The 13130-nt window shown below is 45.5% G+C and overlaps 3 protein-coding genes across 6 annotated transcripts in view; 1 reads left to right on the top strand and 2 right to left on the bottom strand.

The window, feature by feature from the left end:
* The window catches only part of LOC308580708 (vomeronasal type-2 receptor 26-like), a gene marked incomplete at its 5' end in the record, with an annotated part of 196714 nt that overhangs the window by 52237 nt on the left and 131347 nt on the right, over positions 1 to 13130 (bottom strand). The window lies entirely within an intron of this gene.
* LOC308581066 (uncharacterized protein) overlaps positions 1 to 13130 on the bottom strand; it is a 123245-nt gene that overhangs the window by 78669 nt on the left and 31446 nt on the right. The window lies entirely within an intron of this gene.
* LOC308579674 (uncharacterized protein) overlaps positions 1 to 13130 on the top strand; it is a gene marked incomplete at its 3' end in the record, with an annotated part of 46702 nt that overhangs the window by 15586 nt on the left and 17986 nt on the right. The window contains exons 3-4 of the mRNA XM_081180608.1: positions 8709 to 9023; positions 10429 to 10743. Of these exons, the coding sequence (XP_081036734.1) occupies positions 8709 to 9023; positions 10429 to 10743 (630 nt within the window). The remainder of the gene's footprint in view (positions 1 to 8708; positions 9024 to 10428; positions 10744 to 13130) is intronic.

Below are 13130 nucleotides of genomic sequence, written 5' to 3'. Positions count from 1 at the left end.
AGAAATCTCACAGGGTGGTGGTTTTGTTGCCTATAGACCTGGCACTGCACAACACCAGTGACGGAGGTGAGTAATCCTTGCTCACCCTACCTTCGTCCCTTGGGATGGGGCGCAGATTGGAAGGGGTACGAGCATATCCGTATCTCTCTCCCCTTCACCTATGACATCTGCCCCCACCGCCATATCTCCCTCGCCCCACTACAGTAGCAATCCCAAGCCTCAAACCAACCTCCATTTACAAAATAGAAAAACAAATCAAACCAAAAACAATTATACCAAACAAAAACAAATCCCCACCCCACTCAATATCCAACCCCAAACCAAAATAAAATGGAACAAAATAAAAATACATCAATAAAAACCACCGTTCACGGTGGTACAACAAAGTAGAAAGTAAAAACCCCTTTAAAACACTTTAAAATATATAAAAACATTTTTTAACATTTGCTGCAGCAACACCAGTGTCGTTAAAACTGTAGCGGTGGCGAGTGTGGGCCCCGCCCCCTAGGCCTGGTGGAGTGGGCCTAGAGGAGGGAGTGGCCTTCCTCAACACCCACGGTGCAGCAGCAGCAGCTGTGTCCCAGTGCCTCAATGAGGCCTCCCAAAGCCATGGCGGTGGTGAGTCAGTCTGGGCCCCGCCCCCTGGGCCCCGCCCCCTGGGCCAGGTGGAATTAGCCTGAGGAGGGAGCGGCCTTCCTCAACTCACAGTGCAGCAGCAGCAGCAGCAGCAGCAGCAGCAGCAGCGTTGTCCCAGTGCCTCATGAGGCCTCTTAAGCTGTGGCAGTGGTGAGTCAGTCCGTTGGGAGCTGCTCAGAGTGGCTGGGGAAACCCAGCCAGATGGGCAGGGTATAAATAACTTTGTTGTTGTTGTTGTTGTTGTTAACTTGGCATGCATGGCCAACTCAGCAGGCAACCAGCACAATGTTGGCGCCAGAGCGTGCCAATACCCATATCTCTATCCCAACACCCCAACAAATCCAGAATGTTGTGAACAACACTGACAACATTGCTTATAAACATTTATACCCAACACAAGCGCCACAAAGGTGCTTAAGCCAGATGGTCCAAAACGCCTCAAGTAAACACCTATAGGACTACATATAGGCTACTTTCCGGAACCTACCTCCCACTCTTTAATCCAAATCTAATTCTAACCCCCCCCCCTTTCTCCACTCATCACACTTTATGCCAGCGCAGCAAAGTTAGCTAGGATGTGAACTTCATGTGGTAGCCATTCCCAGGGACTCCTTTATTAAATAATTTTATGAAAGATTTTCTTGGTTTAAGAAAGTACATGCATTCTATCTCTTTTCATTTTGCAGAGTCCTTTCTTTTTTACATCTGAAGTGAGACAATAGTGTTATATCCTGAATAAGGTTGTGGAAGAAGAAGTGGGGTGGAGAGGGAGGGTAATAGTTAGTGCATTTGTGGGGGGGGGGGTTATGTCAGCGTCACTTAGGTAGGTTCTATTCTATTCTAAAATACAATAAACGAGCAATTCGTTTATTGTATTTAAGATCAGTTGCTGTTTTCGATTGCGCAACTTCTTTAAGCGCAACTTGGGATGCTGTTCCCTAGGCTACCGTAGGTGCCGGGGGTTGTGGATGACATGGAGCGTGCCCCGAAATTTGTGGGTGCCCAGCTCCTTCATGGGGAGTTTTGCGGGTGCTTGGGGACCCATGTCCCCCAGGGAGCTGGCACATATGCCGCCAACAGAGCAGGCACCGCTTCTGCGCATAGCCCAGCGGGCTGCCCCGGCGTCCACGGCGTCCACGGCTTCACGGGCTCCCGCCCCCGCCCCTTTTCCGGCAACTTCTGCCCTCCCTTTTCCTTTCCTCGGGCCTCGTCGGAAGTTACGGTAGTTCGTGGTATCAGTGGTGAAGAGTGTGTCGGAAGGAGCGGGCGATGGCGGCAGTGCTGGTGCGAGAAGGAGCCGCCCGCGGGCGAAGGCAACAGGGGCGCACGGCGAGGAGGAGCCTTCTCCTGCGGCTGCTGCTGCTGCTATCCTGCCCGTCGAGGCTGGCGGACGTTTCGGGTTCGTAGGGAATTGCCGACGGCCGAGTGAGATGTGAGGGGCCCCAGGGTCAGGTGGGGAACTGGACGGTTGGGACGGTGGCGTGGGCATGGGGGGGCTCTTTAAAGCCTTGCCCCCCTTGTAGTCAGCGTCCCTCCTGTGGGAGTTAGAGGGCGAGGATGACTCACCCGCGCCGCAAAACACCCCCCTTACCCCTCCACTGCCGAACTCCTGTCATCAAGATACGCTGTTACTTTAAGCCATAGAACAAACTCCTAGAAGCCGAGGTCCCTTTGCCCCCGCCCCCAATAAAATATTTGAGGGGCCGGCACTCTCAAAGTTGATCGGCATTGCCATTGCCCCAGCGGGCTGCCCCGGCTTCCCCGGCGTCCACGGCTTCACGGGCTCCCGCTCCCGCCCCTTTTCCGGCAACTTCTGCCCTCCCTTTTCCTTTCCTCGGGCCTCGTCGGAAGTTACGGTAGTTCGTGGTATCAGTGGTGAAGAGTGTGTCGGAAGGAGCGGGCGATGGCGGCAGTGCTGGTGCGAGAAGGAGCCGCGGGCGAAGGCAACGGGGGCGCACGGCGAGGAGGAGCCTTCTCCCGAGCCCTGCTGCTGCTGCTGCTGCTACTATCCTGCCCGTCGAGGCTGGCGGACGTTTCGGGTTCGTAGGCATTGGCGACGGCCGAGAGAGATGTGAGGGGCCCCAGGGTCAGGTGGGGAACTGGACGGTTGGGACGGTGGCGTGGGCATGGGGGGGGCTCTTTAAAGCCTTGCCCCCCTCGTAGTCAGCGTCCCTCCTGTGGGAGTTAGAGGGCGAGGATGACTCACCCGCGCCGCAAAACACCCCCCTTACCCCTCCACTGCCGAACTCCTGTCATCAAGATACGCTGTTACTTTAAGCCATAGAACAAACTCCTAGAAGCCGAGGTCCCTTTGTCCCCGCCCCCAATAAAATATTTGAGGGGCCGGCACTCCCAAAGTTGATCGGCATTGCCATTCAAATGTTGTCTGTGCACCTGATCATGCGATCGATCCCCCCCCCCAATTTTATTCAAGTTGCCACCCCTGCTTTCAGAGATCTCAACATGCGGTGCCTTGTCTTGCTACCTGTGGTTTCTGGTCTCTCCTCAGCCCCTCCCCCCAATCTATTCATATTCCATCCTTTCTCCCTAATCTCCAATATTGCACTTTCCTCTGGTTGAGACGTTAAAACAGAAGGCCCTGATTCCCAACTGTGTTTCTTGCTGCAGTCCTACTGTCTACTCAGAAGTAAGGTCCTATTTGATTCAGCAGGGCTTACTCTCAGGTAAGTGCAGTTAGGGCTGCAGCTTTTGTGACCCAAGTTTTGGGTCCTTTTTAGGTTCAGGGTGTCACAGCTTTACACCCCCCCCAAAAAAAAATATTTGAAAACGTCAGCATCGTACTTAAACACAAATTGGCCGGGAACTTCATTGTCTGTGACTTTATTAATTTCTTTAGAGAACAACAAACTGGTGATCGCTTTAACTTTTTGATATGTGGTGATTTGAATCATGAGGATGACTTGGAAGAACTGCTCAGTCTTGAATGTGTCTCGCATTGGAATTGAGGACTTCATTAGATTTTCTTCTGCCTTTTCATTTTATTTTGTTCTAGGGGCTTGTTAGAGATAATGTGCAAGCTTGGTGCAAGCTCCCTTAAAAAACGGTTAGCAACTGTGGGAAAGGGGGGGGGGGCAGAGGGATCTTTGCACCACGGCGCCGGCGAGCTCCTGTCTTAATCCCCCCCCCCTGTCCATGAAGCATTCTTCTCCTGCGCTATACTTTGAAAATCTGACTTAGGGAGCTACATCAACCTCATAGGGGATATCTGACTGGATTTAGGGAGGAGGAGATGTGGGTGAGCAAAAGTTGATGGAGGAACACCTCATGTGCATAGGGGAATTAAAGGAGGAAGGAGGGGCTTTAAGGTAAAGGGACCCCTGACCATTAGGTCCAGTCGTGACCGACTTGATGCACACAAATGTTACTCATAAAATCATCTAGTTGGTATTCTCCAGAAAGCCAGCATCCTCCTTCTTTTCCCAAAGTCCTTAAAGGAGCAGCAGGTAGCAAGCGGGGAGCGGGGGAGGAGGACGAGGAGGGGAGAATATTTAGATGATGACATGCTAGATCAAGTAGATTCACAGGGGTCAGCAAACTTTTTCAGCAGGGGGCCGGTCCACTGTACAGACAGAGACACACACAGCAGCCCCCAGCAGGCACTAATAGAGGCAGAGGCAAAATCATCGGGGAGGTGGGAGAGACGAGGGGGGGAGCAATGCATAGAAGGCAGGGGAGATCTCAGGGGTGCTCACGTGGTTCGTTTCCCTTGTAAAAAAAAAGGAAAAAAAGATAAATCAATACACACTGCAGTAAGCAACTGATCTGGCGGCGCGTGGTTAGACGTGGAAGGAAGCGGCTCCTTCAACCAAGTCCCTTTCCATGCTAAAGAGCAGCCTTCCTCAAACTCAGCCCGCCAGGTGTTTTGCGACTACAACTCCCATGATCCCTAGCTAACAGGACCTGTGGTCAGGGATGATGGGAATTGTAGTTCCAAAACATCTGGAGGGCTGAGTTTGCCTATGCCTGAAGTAGAATTATAGAATTACTTAACTAAGAAGAGTTTTGGATTTGATATCCTGCTTTATCACTCGCCTTAAGGAGTCAGTCAGTCAGCCAGTCAGTTTTATTGCACATAGCCAAAGGCTGCCGCAATGTACACAGGATCATTTAACAATTAAAAGAAAATATGCTGGATTAATACAAAAAAACTTAAAACATTTATATTATCAATACATTACCTACTCTAAACAGAGCTATAAAAGTACCTTAATATACAGGTTAAGACCTTAAACAATAAAATTTATAGGCTAAAATCACCACATGACCACTAATATATTAAAAAATAATGTTAATTAATACAATGTGCAATTATATTCAGAGTTTGGTGATAAAGATAGAATATAACTTGATGTAGATAGGGTCAAATAAATTCATCTCCTTTACAATTGGTGGCTATCTTGGCTATATAATTTGCTCTAATTTTCCTAGCAAAGAGTGCTACACGCCAGGTCACATACTTATCTCTGTCTGCGAGGAGATATAAAGTCACGTCAGAGGGGTTCTGGCCAGGGGACCTTGTCACTATAGGTGCTAAAAATTGTTCTCTTGCTTCATTGTATAAGGGGCAGGGCAAGATATAATGCATAAGGTCCCTCTACTTCAGGACATCCCCTGATGCAAACACGTTTGTTTGTTGGTATGCCTCTGTGTCTCCCATCTCTATAAGCAGAGTTTATTCTGGGAATATAAAGGAAGTTCTTTTATCTTGGTCACTGAGAGGTCATATTTGCCCATCAGTTGGGCAGCGTGATGTACCCAGTTTTTAAGGGGTAATCCATTTGAGAGCTCAATCAGGCATTTTTTTGGTAGCCTGTTGAATTCCATCTGTTGAATTCTAAACCAATAGCAGAGGATTCTTTTATCTATTTGGCTATCTATGCTCAACATGTGAGTTTCCAACCTGACCATGGCAGATTGCAAGTCTTTGGGTAAACCTAAAAGGACTCTTAAAAAATAATTCTGTGGGGGTTCCAAACCAGAGACTTTTGAGGTACCCCAAACCTCTGCACCATATAAAATCGGGGCCATTGATTTTGCTTTATACACAGATAGGTAAAGGTAAAGGGACCCCTGACCATTAGGTCCAGTCATGGCCGTCTCTGGGGTTGCGGCGCTCATCTTGCTTTACTGACCGAGGGAGCTGGCAGACAGCTTCTGGATATTTTTCTTAAAAAGCAAATACAAAACTAAAACCTGCTATAAAGGTCAGCAGTTGAATCCATAGACTTGCAAATAACTTGTGACCCACCAAGAAGAACCACAGATCACCAGCAATGTATTATGGACTGTATCCAAATACTTTTTACTCAGAGTAGACTCACTGAAATGAATGGACCTATGTTAATCACATCTGTTAATTTCAACGGGTCTGCTATGGTATGCTATGGTACACTAGTGCTACATAATATCCATTCTGCATCTGTAATAACTCAATCATTTAGTGTGGCAGCACTTACTTAGACTTTGGAACCCCCTGTCTGTTGAGATGAAGCAGATGCCTTCACTATACACTTTTCAGCGCCAGCTAAAAACATTCTTGATTAGACAAGCCTACCCAAATGCTTAGATAGTTGAGGTAATTTTGATCTGCTTGAGTATTTTGACTTATGTATGTTTTCAAGTATTGCTTGCTTTTACCGGTTTAATCTTTTGTAAAGCGCTTTGCGGGATTGTTTGTTTTTAACAATCAAGCGGTATATATAAAAATAGGCATGAACCTCCAACGTGTTGATGTTGCCACGCTAAATTAAAGAAGATATTAAAAAAGAAAACCTTCCTCAAAAAAGGCTGAGGCATTCTTCTTGGGAATGGTAACAACAGAAGTCCCTAAAATAAATAAATAAATTATTATTATATGCCACCACTGTGGCTAGAGTCTTATTGACACAAGGTGGAGAATGAGTATGAAGGGGCGGAGTAAGGGGGGTGCAGTGGGGGCAGGTTGCCCTGGCTGTCACCACTAAGGGGGGGGGGTGACAAAATGCCTGGTGGCACTCACGGCGGGACCTGCAGTGCGTCCAGGAGAGATGTGGTGGCTTGGGCACCCGCAGGCTCCACGCTGCCCCAAATGGTCTGCCTGCTGCCTCGCCCTCAGCTGTAGGGTGGCTGAATGTGAGGAGGCATGCAGACTCCTTAGAGGCCCCATGGAGCCTCCTGCCCCGGCTCACCCCACCCCGTGGGGGTCTGGCCCTGCCCACATGGGTGGCTCGCCCAGCCCCTGGGCGCAGGGCATGTGTGCAGCCCCAGGTGCCCGATCGGCTTCCTCTGCCGCTGCGAGTATGGTGCCCACTAAGGAAAAGTGGCTGTTTAAAATGCTTGAATATGCTGAATTGGCAGGCATAACAAACAGGGTAAGAGAAAAGGATGATAAAGAAAATAAGGAGCACTGCAAAATGTTTATTGAAGATTTTAAGAACCAGTATAAACAAGTAAGGGATGTGGGTGGCACTGTGGGTTAAACCACAGAGTCTCGGCCTTGCTGATCAGAAGGTCGGCGGTTCACATCCCTGCGACGGGGTGAGCTCCCATTGCTCAGTCCCTGCTCCTGCCAACCTAGCAGTTCAAAAGCACATCAAGTGCAAGTAGATAAATAGGTACAGCTCCAACGGGAAGGTAAACAGCGTTTCTGTGTGCTGTTCTGATACGCCAGAAGTGGCTTAGTCATGCTGGCCACATGACCTGGAAGCTGTACACCGGCTCCCTCGGCCAATAAAGCGAGATGAGCGCTGCAACCCCAGAGTCGGCTACAACTGGACCTAATGGTCAGGGGTCCCTTTACCTTTACTTTTATAAACAAGTAAATAACCTAGCAGGTCTTGAGTAAATCCTGCAGAATAGCAGGTAATAGAAATTAACAGAGGAAGAAATTTGAAGATTACAAATTTTGGAATACGCGATTCAGTAGAAAAGTAAAGAAACCAGGAAAAGTGTGGAACTAGATTTGCTAGTTCAGTGTTGCAAGTATATGCCTCAAAGTGTAAGGACTCTTAAGACAAGTTTGTAAAATGTTTTATTCAACCCAGTAGCAGGAGCGATGTGGCATTTGCCGGCACCTGGGGCTCAGAGGGTGAACCAAACCTGCCGTGCCCATGAGAATAGTCTGCCCCCCAAAGATGATGGGATCCTGTAAGCTTCCAAACTGCCTTCAACAAGTGTAATATGACCTTTACCAAATGTGCAACTGCAAAGGTGCCATTTTTTGTATGGTGTAATGATATCCTGCCTCTCTTAAGATGTGAGATTTAATCTGTCTGGTTAGTGGTAGAATTCTATTAATGAGTTGCCCTCATTTTCTTCCAGGTTCCACACACTGCCCTTGTGCTAACGTCTCCATAGCAGAAGGTTCATCTGGGATGATCTTTGCTAATGTTTCCAGTTATCCCAACATTTTAATTTTAATTCATAAGAGCAGTTCATCTGATCCTGATGTTGACATTTTAGTCATAACTGGAGGAAAACTGAATCCCTACAGTAGCTCATTCAAGGAACACTTCTATCTACGGGGAAATGACCTCTTTATCAATAACACCAACAAACAACTTGCTGGAGAATACCAACTTAAAGATATTTTGAGAAAAAATTGTTTCCATCGAGTCTTCCTTAGCGTGCCTGGTGAGGTTCTGAAGTTACTGTCAAATGGATTCACCACTGGGGGTGGGGTTGGGGGAAGAGGTCGGGGTGAGGACAGCTGCTTGCATGAATTTCTTTTTGGTTTGCATTTGTTCCTATCAGTTGTTATTATTATTAATAATAGAATTTACTACCCACACTTCTCTATAAAATCTCAGGGTAGGTTTTTTAAAAATATAAAAATATTCTATTATAAGAATTTCATTTATTAAAAGACAAAGTGAGAAAGAAGGAAAGGGAGTTGAAAGCAAAAACAAAGAAGTCACAAGATAGTAGGAATACACACACATGTATACTGATGTATGGTAAGGTAAGAGGACAGATCTCATTTCTTGCATCGTATTATCATACCATGCTTCCCTACTATTTTGATAGCTACTCTTGCCCTATTTTAAATAAATGCATCTTTTTTTCATTTCTAGACCCTGGGCAGTGCCCTTCAGCTAATCTCTCCATACCAGAAGGTGCCTCTGGGACGATCATTCCTAATAATATATTGAACCATTCCAATAGTCTTGCTTTGTACAAGAAGAACCACTCCTCCTCTTCTTGGCAATACATCTTGAGCACAGACAAGGGGCACCTGAATCACAGTGTCAACAGGTATGAAGAGCAATTCTATAGATCTGAGAGTGGCCTTACTATCAAGAATGCTTATGAAGGACTCGCTGGAGAGTACCAGCTTGTTTATCGGCAAAATGGATCCTGTGTGCTTCAGTTCTTCCTTAATATACCTGGTAAGTTTCTGATGTGATTGACATCTAGATTCACAGCCACTGGGGGAGGAGACACTGGTTCCTTTTATTCATTTCTGTTTGTTATATATTTGTTCTGTTCAAGGAGCTTTAGAGGTTTCCCAGATTCAAGGAAGGATGCTCCTAGAGTTTTTGTTTCTGGGCAAAGGTGACCCTTCATAGTGCAATAAAATCATGTATCTCTCATCCGCTTTGTCCTATTCATAGTTTCATATGAAAACCATTAATAAGTTGCCTTCTATCTGCACTTTCCATGATTTGTCCTTCTGAAAACTTCTGCATACTAGAAGGTTCCTCTTCTAGGATGATCATTTCTAATATATCAATCCATTCCCTGCTACAAGCTCCCCATATCTGATATAATTCAGCCCCTAATTCATGGCATGGATATTTTTCTTAAAAAGGAAATACAAAACTAAAACCTGCTATAAAGGTCAGCAGTTGAATCCATAGGCTTGCAAATAACTTGTGACCCACCAAGAAGAACCACAGATCACTAGTGATGTATTATGGACTGTATCCAAATCCTTTTTACTCAGAGTAGACTCACTGAAATGAATGGACCTATGTTAATCACATCTGTTAATTTCAACGGGTCTGCTATGGTATGCTATGGTACAGTAGTGCTACATAATATCCATTCTGCTTCTGTAATAACTCAATCATTTAGTGTGGCAGCACTTCCTTAGACTTTGGAACTCCCCGCCTGTTGAGATGAAGCAGATGCCTTCACTATACACTTTTCAGTGCCAGCTAAAAACATTCTTGATTAGATAAGCCTACCCAAATGCTTAGATAGTTGAGGTAATTTTGATCTGCTTGAGTATTTTGACTTATGTATGTTTTCAAGTGTTGCTTGCTTTTACCGGTTTATCTTTTGTAAACCGCTTTGCGGGATTGTTTGTATTTAACAATCAAGCGGTATATAAATAAATAGGCAGGAACTTCCAACGTGGTGAGGTTCTGAAGTTACTGTCAAATGGATTCACCACTGGGGGTGGAGGAAGAGGGGGGGGGTGAGGACGGCTGCTTGCATGAATTTCTTTTTGGTTTGCATTTGTTCCTATCAGTTATCATTATTAATAATAGAATTTACTACCCACACTTCTCCATAAAATCTCAGGGTAGGTTTTTTAAAAATATAAAAATATTCTATTATAAGAATTTCATTTATTAAAAGACAAAGTGAGAAAGAAGGAAAGGGAGTTGAAAGCAAAAACAAAGAAGTCACTAGATAGTAGGAATACACACACATGTATACTGATGTATGGTAAGGTAAGAGTACAGATCTCATTTCTTGCATCGTATTATCATATCATGCTTCCCTACTATTTTGATAGCTACTCTTGCCCTATTTTAAATAAATGCATCTTTTTTTTATTTCTAGACCCTGGGCAGTGCCCTTCAGCTAATCTTTCCATACCAGAAGGTGCATCTGGGACGATCATTCCTAATAATATATTGAACCATTCCAATAGTCTTGCTTTGTACAAGAAGAACCACTCCTCCTCTTCTTGGCAATACATCTTGAGCACAGACAAGGGGCACCTGAATCACAGTGTCAACAGGTATGAAGAGCAATTCTATAGATCTGAGAGTGGCCTTACTATCAAATATGCTTATGAAGGACTCGCTGGAGAGTACCAGCTTGTTCATCAGCAAAATGGATCCTGTGTGCTTCAGTTCTTCCTTAATATACCTGGTAAGTTTCTGATGTGATTGACATCTAGATTCACAGCCACTGAAAGAGGAGACACTGGTTCCTTTTATTCATTTCTGTTTGTTATGTATTTGTTCTGTTCAAGGAGCTTTAGAGGTTTACCAGATTCAAGGAAGGATGCTCCTAGAGTTTTTGTTTCTGGACAAAGGTGCCCTTCATTATGCAATGAAATCATGTATCTCTTAAGACACCATCCATTTTGTCTTATTCATAGTTTCATATGAATACCATTAATAAGTTGCCTTCTATCTGCACTTTCCATGATTTGTCCTTCTGAAAATGTCTGCATACTAGAAGGTTCCTCTAGGATGATCATTTCTAATATATCAATCCATTCCCTGCTACAAGCTCCCCATATCTGATATAATTCAGCCCCTAATTCATGGCATGGATATTTTTCTTAAAAAGCAAATACAAAACTAAAACCTGCTATAAAGGTCAGCAGTTGAATCCATAGGCTTGCAAATAACTTGTGACCCACCAAGAAGAACCACAGATCACTAGCGATGTATTACGGACTGCATCAAAATACTTTTTACTCAGAGTAGACTCACTGAAATGAATGGACCTATGTTAATCACATCTGTTAATTTGAATGGGTCTGCTATGACTAGCAATGGAAGGAACTCTATTTGGGGTGGTTGTCAGTTTTTGTAGGGAATGCGAGTGGCGCTGTGCTCTAAACCGCAGAGCCTGGGTCTTGCCGATCGAAAGGTTGGCAGTTCGAATCCCCGCGACGGGGTGAGCTCCCATTCCTCAGTCCCTGCTCCTGCCCACCTAGCAGTTTGAAAGCATGAAGTGCAAGTAGATAAATAGGTACCGCTCCGGTGGGAAGGTAAATGGCATTTCCGTGCGCTGCTCTGGTTGGCCAGATGCTGGCCACATGACCCGGAAGCTGTATGCTGGCTCCCTTGGCCAGTAAAGCGAGATGAGCGCCGCAACCCCAGAGTCGTCCATGACTGGACCTAACGGTCAGTTGTTCCTTTACCTTTACTTTTAAAAGCCAGGGTGGATAAGTGGTCAGAATGTCACACTAGAACTGAGAAAATCAAGGTTCAAATCCCTGCTCAGACATGAAGATCATTGTGTAATCCTTAGCTAGTCACTAACTCTTCAGCCCACCTCACATTGTTGTAGAAATAATAAAATGGATCGTGGAGGGAGGAATGCTTGCTGCCTTATGCTCCATCTATAACTGAGACCTGAGTGGGGCAACAAGGAGAGGTTGCCTCTCACACTTAATTCCTTCTGGGTTTTCAGCGCAGCATTAGAGCAGACCTGGAGGATCAGGGCGGGGGAGTTGCTGTAGTCCATAGAAATCCAGTCTTCCTCTCAAGGCTTCCAGCTTGCTGAACCCAATAGCTGAGGGCAATGGAGCAAGCTGGAAGATGGCAATAATGCAAGTGGGCGAAGACTCCCAATAAATACAATCAAACCCAATTGTGTGCTCACTGTCAAGCCTATTTTGTGGTGGTAAAGGCAATGAAAAAGACTTCATTCTCTTCTTCAGTTGTGTACTTGATGTCTAGCCCTCCCTGAGCTCAGAAGATCTGAATCATGATAGCCTGCTTGCAAATGTCTCTTCCTAGGCAAGGTTTTTGAGCAGGCGGTTCCTGAACTCCAGACTAGTTGCATGAGATTCATGTTGTACTCAGGCCCATTTCTGGCCCTGAGATGGGCTTGGTTGCCCTGTATGCAGGAGACACTGGTGGGAAGGAGCTTAGCATTCCACTGGGCCTCCTGGCCAGTGCCGGATTTACGCCCCACTCACTTGGGGGCCTCCAAAAAAAACTTAAAGGAAAAAGAACCTGGCTGTACATTTCCAACATATAAGATAAAAAACAAATAAAATAAAACCTACATACAGCAACAGTGTTTTTTTGTTGCGTGGACCTATTAGGAACATAAATTACCAAGTTGCATATATTCAACACAAAAAACAGTGACAATTAGTTGTTGACAAAGGACAGCTGGACATATAAAGGGCCCCATTACCTTCAGGAGCTTTGGGCCTCATCAAACCTAAATCCGGCCTTGCTCCTGGCACCAGCATCTGTCTTACTTAAGCTTACTTCAGAGGGTGAGGTGAGAAGTCAGCCCTCTTTGTAATATGTTTGTGTATTTTTATTGTATTTTTACTTTAGCTGTAAATCCTTTGGGGGCTTGTTGTCATGGGAAGCGATATATAAACCTAAACCTAACCTTTGAAGGAGAGGCATGCTATAAAGGCAACACAAGATAAATAATAGACTCATACCAGTAGACATTGAAACAGATTTGTTGTGCCTCCTGCCATAATGGCTGAAACCTCAGCTGGTAGAGCATGAGACTCTTGATCTTGGGGTCATGGGTTCAAGCTCCACGTTGGG

This window comes from Podarcis bocagei (assembly GCF_964188305.1).
Source record: "Podarcis bocagei genome assembly, chromosome: 2".
NCBI classification, from domain to species: domain Eukaryota; kingdom Metazoa; phylum Chordata; class Lepidosauria; order Squamata; family Lacertidae; genus Podarcis; species Podarcis bocagei.
The sequence above is the reverse complement of the archived record's forward strand: the minus strand, read 5'-3'. Positions and strand labels throughout refer to the sequence as shown.